Genomic DNA, 10,487 nt, shown 5'->3' with positions numbered 1-10,487 from the left:
GAAGAGGAAATGGACTGGAGTTAACGGTGGTGGATCGGACTAGAGGGAGTGTCAGGGGAGGCATATCGGTATGTATAGGCATGGGGGGAGGATATAGGATGTGGGGGAGGATAGGAGCTGAATTAGAGGAGTGGATATGAGAGATGGGGACAGAGACAGGATTGGGGCTGAAGGGAGGAGTCCTGGTCTAATGCTTAGTGCTAGCCTGGGACTTGGGAGACCATGGTTTAATTCTCTCTTCTGCCACAGGCTTTCCATGTGACTTTGGGCAAGCCATTTAGTTTCTACAGACCTCAGTCCCCCCTCTGTAATATGGGCATAATAGTACTTCCTTATCTCACAGCGGTGATGTGTGGATAAATGCATTAGAGATTGTGAGGCATTCAGATACTACCGTGGTAAAAGCTAGATAAATATATTACATTGTTGGGTGCAGGGGATGAAAGAAATGGGTCTCTGACCACTAGGGAATCCCCCCTTGCAGTTCCTAGAATTGATTTCCTTTAAAGAAATAAATATTGGACAGAATTCTGCAATGCTGAATTTTATTTAAAATCCATTAATCTTTCAGTTAAAAAAATTAGACATATTTAAGAAGCCTGTTTTTGTTTTATAAAGGAAATAAGTGTAATTCGTAGAAAGAAATGCCAAATATTTTTAACTTCTAAATTAGGACTCCACCCTGCAAATATTGATGGGATGAGTTTTCCCATTGACTTCACTGAATGCAGTTGGCCTATCCACATTGAAAAAGTTCTTTGTGTGCACAAGTGTTTTTGCAGGATAAGGGCCTAAGAGACTGATTCTGCATGACTTTATGATGCAAAACTCCCATTCAAATGAAGGAGTGTAGCCTCAGCCCTTGAAGTTCCACAGTTATAAAATTAAAATAATAAAATAGGAAATATGGTCACATATAAAACTGTTCACTCTCAAGCAGAAGAAGCCATCTGTGCTAATTAGAGAAATGGCCAACAAAATCAAATTGAAATGCATGTCTTAATATTTAGAGCAAGGTTTTTCTTATTAACAGGCTTCTGGCAAAGCAAAGTAAACATCAAACACAAATGCTGATGTTGGAAGTTGTAAAGAGAAATTTAAGGTTTCTTTCCCCGGTGCTTGATTGGACTTTGCATCCTGTATATGAAGAAGAGTACGATGACGTAGTACATGGTGCTTTTCAGGAGAAGGACGATGTATATTAAATACGCCGTCCTGTGCATGAAACTGTCTGTAATATCTACAACAAAAGACAACAACAACAACAAGAAGTGGTTAATGTTTCATAGTCTCTAGCCGCAAAGAAAAATAAATATAAACCCCTGTGTGATAGTGTAAGGTTTACATGGTATTTGATTGCAGTAATAATACCACCCAATCAAACTATGCATAAATCAATATCTGATTGTGTCCTCGAAACAGGTCTACATCCTGATCAGACCTTCCCTTCCAGCAGAGTTGAGAGAAGCCAAGAGGCACTCTCACGGCTGGCATCACTGGTGTCTGCTAAGGAGTAAGCAGAATGCTAGTGCTTCTTCGAATAGTCTGTTGCCACGATTTTAGGCCAAAATTTTCAGACCTGGGTGTCTACGTTTGTTCTGAATCTGTATCCAAGCAGCTGATCAATCAAGTGGTCTGGTTTTCAGAAGTACTGAAATTACACTGAAAGCAGTTGGGTCTTCAAGCTTTCAGCACCTTTACGCACCATTTGAAAAGTTTGGTTTTGAATACTTTTTGTAATTTAACATGTTGGATTAAGGACCAGTGGCACATGTAGGTTAAAGAACAATGACCCGTGTGGCATGTTAACAAAGCACAACAAATCCCACCAAAACATGTATTTCAGCAGAACTGCTACAACGTGTAACCTGAACTGTCTGTGGGCATTAGGTTTTGGACCCTTTTGGTAACCCACAGCAGATGTTAACTTATAGCGACAGGTGAGGACTTTCTTCTTTTCGGGTGGTTGCTCCACCCCACTCCACTGCTTCCCCTAAGGTCGCACTATGGCGCCACCTCTTCTCCTCCCTGTTCTGCCCCCTTCCCTGTGGCCCTGCATCCCCCCCAACTCTTCCCATCTTCCCACCATGATCTGCCCCCTCCCCTGAGCGCACCCTGCCCTCACCCCACCTCTTCTTCCCCCCCCGGCTCCGTCCCCTCTCCCAATGCCTCCCACTAAACAGCTGATCGGCAGGTGGCTGGTGGGTACTTAGCACCCACTATTTTTTTTCCATGGGTACTCCATCCCCAGAGCACCCCTAGAGTTGGGGTCTATCCACATCTAGAGTAATGATGTTTGGAGATTTTAGAAGGAGAGAATATTTTCACTTCTGTCTTAACCATATCAAATAGTGCTTAATTCTTAACTGTATTGTCTAAAAAATGAGAATTACCTGTGGAAATTGTGGTGCCGTTTTCAGCCTTCTTGATACAACCTCCAATGGTTTGAGGCACTACAGTGGTGCCTGAAAAGGTGTCTGATAAAAGCATAACATGTAAGAAGTGCTTTAATTGTCAAATGGGATTCTTGTAGAAAATGAAGGCATACTTTTCTTGATAGAAGTTCAAAGAGAAAGATGGTGAAAGTATTATAACTACAGTGACTCAAATATGGAAAGTTAATATTTTAAAAAATGAACACTGAGATTCCATCCACAAAATAATCACTCAGTAGCACATAACTGATGTATATAGAGATTTAGGTATAGATGTTGCAATCAGATCAGTCAGTGCAAACCTCTGTGCCTGTTAGGAGCTCACTTGAAGTCTTTGACATTTGCATGGGTGCAGAGGTCTGGACTAGCCGATCTGATTGCAGGTTCTGGACGTTGGCCCTCCTGTGTATGCAAGTTTCTGTTCATGTAGAGCCAGATGCATTTTGTCCCACCAAATTACTCAGTTGAATTTGCCCTTTGGAATGTGTACGTATACTCGGGGGATAAAAAGCGGGCGGCCTGATTTTGTTTCTAGCCTGAGGCAGCCTGAGATGGTTGGCATTCCGGGTAGTGGTAATGTTGTCTAATAGCTGTACAAGAGACAGAAGAAAATAATCCTGATGAGGATACAGTCTAAGGCCCATCTCCTACGTATTTTTGATGTGCAAGAGCGGGATGGTCAATAACCTCCTTTTTTTCCATTGCATTAGAAAGAGATGCATTTTTATCTGCTGTAATTAATTTATTGTATCTCAGATAAGAACCAAAGAGAAATTACTTTTCTTAATGCAAGAGAAAAGGGATTATCTTTTTGATTTTGTTTTCTGTAATTCTTCTGGTCTGTTTTAATAAGCTAGATGCTGTGTGTGTTATTACTTTTGTTGCAATATGTATCACTTGTTCAAAACCAAACAGTGTAGGCCAGGTCTGTGGATGGTGTAAATCGATAGATGTCAATTAACTTCAGTGGAGTTTGGCTGCTTTACCCTAGCTGAGGAGCTCAGCCAACATTTTCATTCATTATCGAAAGATTTTAAACTGTGGGAGAAGAGCCAAAACTGAACTGTTGATGGAGAAGCTTCAGTGACAGCCAGCTTATGGAGAGATGGAAACCAATAGTGGCTGGAGAGTGGAAACCCTTTTAGGAACAGTAATACATTTGATTGTTTTAATGTAAAGAAGCAGTGAACTCTCGAAATATATATAGCACTAGTTTTAATAATATAGTATATATACCTGGAGATTCGATAGAGACAAAACCTTCTTTTTTTTCATGTTGATATTTGCAGCGATAATTCTTGCTGCTATCTTTATCTACGGTCAGCCAGCTGCTTATTAAGTATGAAGGTTGATTGTCATCAGGGGGCCAAATTTCCCCATGCACTGCATTTTCCTCTGCATTCTTCTTGTCGTCTTCCCAAGTCACCTTAATAACATTTGGATAAAAATCCTCAATGAGGCATATGTGTGTTACTTTCCCATTGTGTTCAGTAGAAGGAGGCAGGACCTGCATCTTGCTGGGGTCAAGTTTTGCTTGTATGTCTGGATTCATTTTGGAGAGAGAAATGAATTTGTTAGGAATTAAGTAAATTCAGAATTGCATTATATTTTGCATGCTTTGCTTTTGAAAAATAAAGAAAGAATTCACAGATTTGAAAGTGAAGCGAGAGGCAGTTTCATTTCTTGCATCCAATTCCTCCAACTTGCACTCAAGCACACAGTCTTAACTCTCAGTTCAGCATAGGAACCATACCTCGCTGCCAAACATATTTTAACTACTTTATGTGTATAATATATTGTTACTGCCTATTAAATTCTGAAGATGGGAGTAAACTGTCCACTTACGAGTTACATCTTTAGGGAGTTGGAATTGCAGCAATTTACGTGCTTAAATTGAATGCAGGTTTTTGAATTTGGAAAATTCCTTGTCTTATGACAACAGTATTTCAATATGACAGGGAAGAAACCTGTTCCACTATGCAGTGTGACTAAATAAGTCAAGAACTGACAGGGACTCTGATCCCGAGGAGCCTCAATGGCAGATCAGAAGCTTTCAGGACTATTCTAAAATGCTCATGTCAGTAATGACATATACAGTATTCACAAATATTGGCTCTCTTGTTTCCAGTGCACATCCTTTCTCCCACACCTTTCACCTGCTCCTATGCCCTTAACAAGAGAGAAAAAAATAGCATGAATTCGGGTCTCCATCCAAGTCAATGTCAAAACTCTCATTGGCCTCAACAGGGCCAGGATTTCACCCCTAACGTCTTACGTCTCCTGACTAATACATACTTGTGACAACCTTTTAATAAGCATGCCAATTATTTTTGCGTTTATTTCTGCCATGAAATTTAGTGTAAAGTTTTGGTGAATTATTTTTCTTATTTTAAATAAAATGACTAAGTGCTTGTGAAAGTTGTCAGATAGCATTGTAGACTGAATCCCTTCTTCATGGGATAGATACAACAGAGGCAGGGACAAGGGAAACTTCTTCACACCATCCCACCGAGGCATGTCAATTTTGTCCTGGAAGGACAACCTCTAGAGATGAGAGGGGTCAGTTCAGTCTCCATATTCAATTCAATCTTTGGTTTCTGCACTGAGCCTGCCATTAGTACCAGGTTTTTTTAGAATATTACATTCAGAAGAATCCAGTTATACCATTTGAATGTAAACTTCTTTCGGGATGACAAGGTGCATTTTAATAGATACAGTAAGAGAAGAACCATTCTTCCTATGTCATGCTTGTAGACATCACCGAGCTTGGTTCTGTTTCCAAATTTTTTTACTCATCTATTCCACTAAGCAAGAATTTTGAAGAATTCTGGTAGGTATTGACCCTGCTCTTATTTACGCTGGTGTAAATCTGGAGTAGCTCCATTTGAAATGAATGGAGGAAAGTCAGTTTAATAAGAGGAATAAGTGGTGTGAGGGCCAAATCAGGACTTCTAACTATATAGGACTTTAAAAGCAATTTCTCCTTCTTCAGTATCCTTGTGAATAATGTTGTCCCTGCTAAGAAGTACGCTTATACAACATGGGTAATATCCTGGCCCCAAAGTCATTGCCATTGAGTTCTGTGGAGTCGGGATTTCGCCTCATGTTCTTAGAATGGAAAAGCCCCGATTCCCATAATTCTGGAGTCAAATTCAGCCGTGGCACAAACAGCCACAATTTCTTTTGATTCTACTTAGAATTGTGCCAGGATCTGAATTTCTCCACGATTTTAGGTGTTTTCTTTTCTCAGGAGGAACTTACTTAGCCAATATTTGATATTTCTCTTTGAAAAGATATTTTATTACTGAAACGTTTGATTGTATCCTCCAGATTTAATACACTAATAAATCAAGTGAGCAATCTTAGATGTTCATGCTGTAATAAATAATCGACACATATCACTGACCTTCTTCTCCATTCCTTACACAGTCAAAACAGCTGGTAAATCTATGGGAGTTTTGCCTGTCAAAGAGTGCAGGATCTTGTATAGGTAAGAGGATTTAGGAAAACTGTCCATTGTAAACTATAATGCTAACTAAATTGTATTTACATTCTTAATACCATACAATATTCACTGAAAGCAACATGCTGATCTTGATCTGATATTTTTAGAATTAATTAAGGTAGTGTATTTATTTTAATTGGCAGCATTACAGCAATTTACCTTTAGTTGAGAGCTATAGGGGTACTAAGGTAAACTTGATTGTGAATTCAGGTTTAAAATAGACTGACCATTGTAGTTGATTTATATAAATGTGCAGAGAGTGGTTCTGTGAGAGTAAGGACCTGATTTTCCTTTGTCCTGTGTTTGTGCAGTCAGTTATACCAATGCAAACTGGGTGTAACATGCAACTTAATCAGAATGGTAGCATTTCCCATTGACATTTCATGAGCGTAAATGGCTTCGACGAGCAGGGCAAAGAAGACTCAGGCCCCAAGTATATATTGTTAAACACTATTAAGAATAATTGCAAGTGTCAGTTTGCCTGCAATACCAACATACTTCACACAAGATGACAATCTCTAGGACCAATTTCTTTCACTTACACTGCTGTAACTACAAGTATTCAGCTATGAAGATACTGACTACTTCAGAGGTTGCTTCCTTTGTTTTAACTGAGAAGCATGATGTTGTTACTTCTTTCAGAGCTGTTTAACTGTATGCATGTTTAAGAATTTTAGTTAAAGGAATTTGAGTAATATCAAAGCTAAGATAAATTTTTGCAATTGGACCAAGGACCCGCATGCTCAGGGTGGCAAATCCTCTGAAAAATGACATTTAACAGCTGATCTTTAGAAATATTCATTAACTCAAAAAAATCATTTATCAGTAAAAATTGCAGGTTTGTTCTGAGATGGAATGAAAAGTTGATGTATTTGGGATCAGATCCCACTAGGTGCTAACAACCCTAACTTTCACTGAAGTCTACAATAATTGATGGTGTTTAGCACCTCGCGTGAAGTGCTCACTACTTCACAAGATCGAGCTTACAATTGTTGACCTTACCTGTGATAAAAATATTTTCAATGATCACAATAAGCCTCTTTATCTTTGCATTACTGTAACTACCACATAACTTACCTGTTACAATGAGCTTGGTACCAGAACCAAATACTTTGACGTTATAGCTCCTAGAAGTATCACAGTGAGCAAATCCTTTGCAAAATACTGTACAGATCTAGTATCTTTATATTGATGAACTAGTAGTTGTAGCTTTAAAAAAAAAATCCGATTTACTATTTAAATTGCTTTCTGGCCTAGCAATATAATTAGTAAATAAGGAGAGTGCATGTAAAAGAATGTGAAAACTGTGGAGGCGATTTTCAAATGGGTAAAAGACATTTAGACATCTACCTATCATTCCTGGCACCTGCGTGCCATTGAAAATCTGCCCCTAAAATAAATCTGATAAAACATGGTTATGATTTGGCATGTCAAATAATTTGTGGCAAGAACACAAATTTTTAAATTAGGGTCCACAGGCTGAGGTAATAAAATTAAGCCTGCCTGCTGCCATCATTCCATAATGGTGTTCCTAATGATAGTGATAGATTGAGGGTAGAATATAGCTCTTAAATTGGTATATTCATGAGAATAATGTAGGCTAACTTCTGCCATTTGGTATAACCAGAAATATATTCCCCAACAGAAAGCATTTGCTTTACAGAAATATTTGTTTGCCTCCGGTACCAGGCACCCAACAAAGACGATTTAGCAGTATCTGGAGGAGTATCATTGGAGTATCATTGTATTGATGAACCAGTAGTTGTTGCTTTAAAAAAAATTGCTTTCTGGCCTTGCAATAAAATAGTGTACAGTATCTGGAGGGAAAAATAAGCTTACTTAAAGACACACAATTCTCTCAATCCCATTAAATCCAAACATAGCTAAAACATTTTAACAATTGGAAATCATCTTTAAAAATAAAAGTGAGAATCATATTATTAGATCAATTATTGTATTTTATTAATAGGATTACTCTGTCACATATACCTTCTGTTTATGTAAAAAATAAGCACACCTCTTTATTCCCCATTATTATATGGAATCAACAAGATTTACTGCATTTTGGCCTTTGTTTTGGCCTTTTTTTAAGCGCAAGCTTAAATAATTGCTGAATATGAATGGAAACATGCTTAGTGCCTTCCTGAGCTGGAGCTTTTTTTTTAGGAAAGAAAACACAATTGCATTAAGATATTACTACTGTGAAAATGTACCTTTTAATGCTACCTAATGGCCAAATCCTCCAAGTGCTGATCATCGTCAACTCCTATTTAAATGAGGGAGCGTTAAAGAAGCTCAACAACTGATGTGAGTGGGTGCTAAATATATGGTATTGTACAAAAACCATAAGTTCTACATTTCACATTTACTACTAACAATGAGTGGTTCCACTTCAGAAAATTTTTGCATAATCATCTCACAGTGTGACAATACCAAACAAGATCTCCAAACAATTTATATCATTCTCATTGATTACGCAAGGGTAACTGGTTTGTTATGAATTAGAGAGATTACTATGGGTGGAATCCTGACCCCAATGAAATCAATTGGAGTTTTGCCTTTAATTTCAGAGGAATCAGGATTTCACCTGGTATATTTATGAATAGCTTGATTTTGTCCTGGATAACAAGCAGAGTAAATACCCACAGTAAATGTATGCTTTGAAAATATCTTGAGAAACTTACTTGAAACCAACAGTTTGGTGCCGGAGCCAAAGTACTTTATTCCATACTCACATCATTGAAATCCTCTACAAAAACTAATAAATCATCAAGGTATGAATTTCACTGAATTCAAGTTCTGACGTTCATATTTTGAATACAAAGCTAAACAAGGCTTACTATCGGCTACTTAATTGTGTGAGAATTAAATTGAGTTTATGCACTTTGTGAATTCCTGGGCCACCTTCTACCAAAAATGTTTTTTGTTCCTTGAAATACATCTCTTCATGGAAAAGCAAGTGGCGTGAATTCCTGGTCACCACACACTTTCATTAATTTCAGTGGATGAGCAGGATTTAGGCCTATGATCTCCAATGTGCTTGGATAGGAAGGATGGTTTTGTGGTTAAAGCACCAGAGTGAGACTCAAGCGATTTGCCTTTTTTTTCTGGCTCTCCCTCTCTGCCCTTTGTCAAATCACACTCTCTGTGTTTACATTTTAACATGCTCTTAATTTATAGTTTAGAAAATGACATTTGTTATGTACTGAACATTAACTAGCACTTATCTTATTGATTGGCCTGTTTCTGTAGCTTTAATCAGATAAATAATATTATACGCTAAAGGGAAAAGATACTTTTGGTAAAACAACTTTCTGAGAACCTGAAGACTGTTGCACCTCAGGCAATTTTCCTACATTAATCATCGTACACTGATATAATCCTAACAATAACAAACCTTTTAATAATCCCATACCTGCTTAATTGAAACCTGTGCTGTGAATTTTACACTTGTTGGCATTTGTACTCTTTGAATGGAGTTGCAAGAGAAATGAACTTATCCCAATATTTTAAATGTAAAGCTCTCCATTTCCCTCCTTCCCGATTCTTAGCAGTTATTCAGTAAATATTCCAGCCTTTTACTCTTGTATTCACTTGACTCATTAGGATCATTTACTGCCCTCAGTGAGCCCATTGGTGTCCTTGGGAGTTCCATATACAGGTCCAGAGCAATACACGGATTATGTGCAAATTCCTTGTTTAATATTAATTTATTGGGTCCAGTTTTTTTGTCCCTTGATTCTATTTACCAAAAGAAAAAACAATTAAGAATAAAAATACTTACCGGAAACAACTAGTTTGGTTCCTGTGCCAAAGTACTTGATCCAGCTTGAAGTATCACGTTGACTTTTCATTTTACAAGAATCTGTGGTACTTTACTTCTGCTGCTGTGTCCTTGCTCAAATAACCAGGCATTCTGACCAGTAGCTGGGAAACTACTTCTAATGAAGTATTCCTGGTTCCTTGACTGCTTGGAGAATTTAATGAATTCACATTTTTGTGTCCTCATAAAGCTGATACATAAATTTTCTTCCCAGTGACTCTATTTGCATTTCCTTGCAACTTTTCTGTTAATGAATCATCACTTCTTAAAATGGCAACTAGATGACAGCTTCTATTTGATTTTAATGTTGTAAATAGACTGTTGGATCAGGCAGTTCTAAAATGTTTTCATTGTGTCTTCCACATATTAAAAGAGAGACTTTTTCATGGACTACAACCCCTCTACCATTTCCAATAGGATTGACCACCTCCTCCTTCTCTCATCCACAATCACATCACATCTCTGTAGCAATTGCTTACATGGAAAAATGATACCTAGGAAGAATTTCATTCTTAGGTGTATTACTGAAATTGAATAGATGACAATGAGGAGGAACCAGCATTATGTGATCAGCCAGCTCTCTACAGACGAGCACAAAGAGCTCCAAAGATTGCAGCTGGGAGCCTGTACCCTGGTTATACATTTTGCTGTATGTTGGGGTTGTTGTAGCTGGTGTGTTATCAATTTACCGGTATCTTTTTACATGGCTGCTGGGGGGGGGGAG

The 10,487-nt window shown here is 38.0% G+C and overlaps 1 protein-coding gene across 1 annotated transcript in view; it reads right to left on the bottom strand.

Annotated features, from left to right (window-relative positions):
- Positions 1-770: 770 nt before the first annotated feature.
- LOC119850665 overlaps positions 771-10,487 on the bottom strand; it is a 71,917-nt gene continuing 62,200 nt past the window's right edge. The window contains exons 9-12 of the mRNA XM_043507122.1: positions 9,725-9,786; positions 3,672-3,977; positions 2,394-2,477; positions 771-1,240 (exon numbers count right to left, since the gene is read on the bottom strand). Of these exons, the coding sequence (XP_043363057.1) occupies positions 1,098-1,240; positions 2,394-2,477; positions 3,672-3,977; positions 9,725-9,786 (595 nt within the window). The 3' untranslated portion in view covers positions 771-1,097. The remainder of the gene's footprint in view (positions 1,241-2,393; positions 2,478-3,671; positions 3,978-9,724; positions 9,787-10,487) is intronic.

This window comes from Dermochelys coriacea, chromosome 2 (assembly GCF_009764565.3).
Source record: "Dermochelys coriacea isolate rDerCor1 chromosome 2, rDerCor1.pri.v4, whole genome shotgun sequence".
In the NCBI taxonomy this organism is placed as follows: Eukaryota; Metazoa; Chordata; order Testudines; family Dermochelyidae; genus Dermochelys; species Dermochelys coriacea.
Note: the sequence above shows the minus strand (reverse complement) of the source record. Positions and strands in the feature narration are given on the sequence as shown.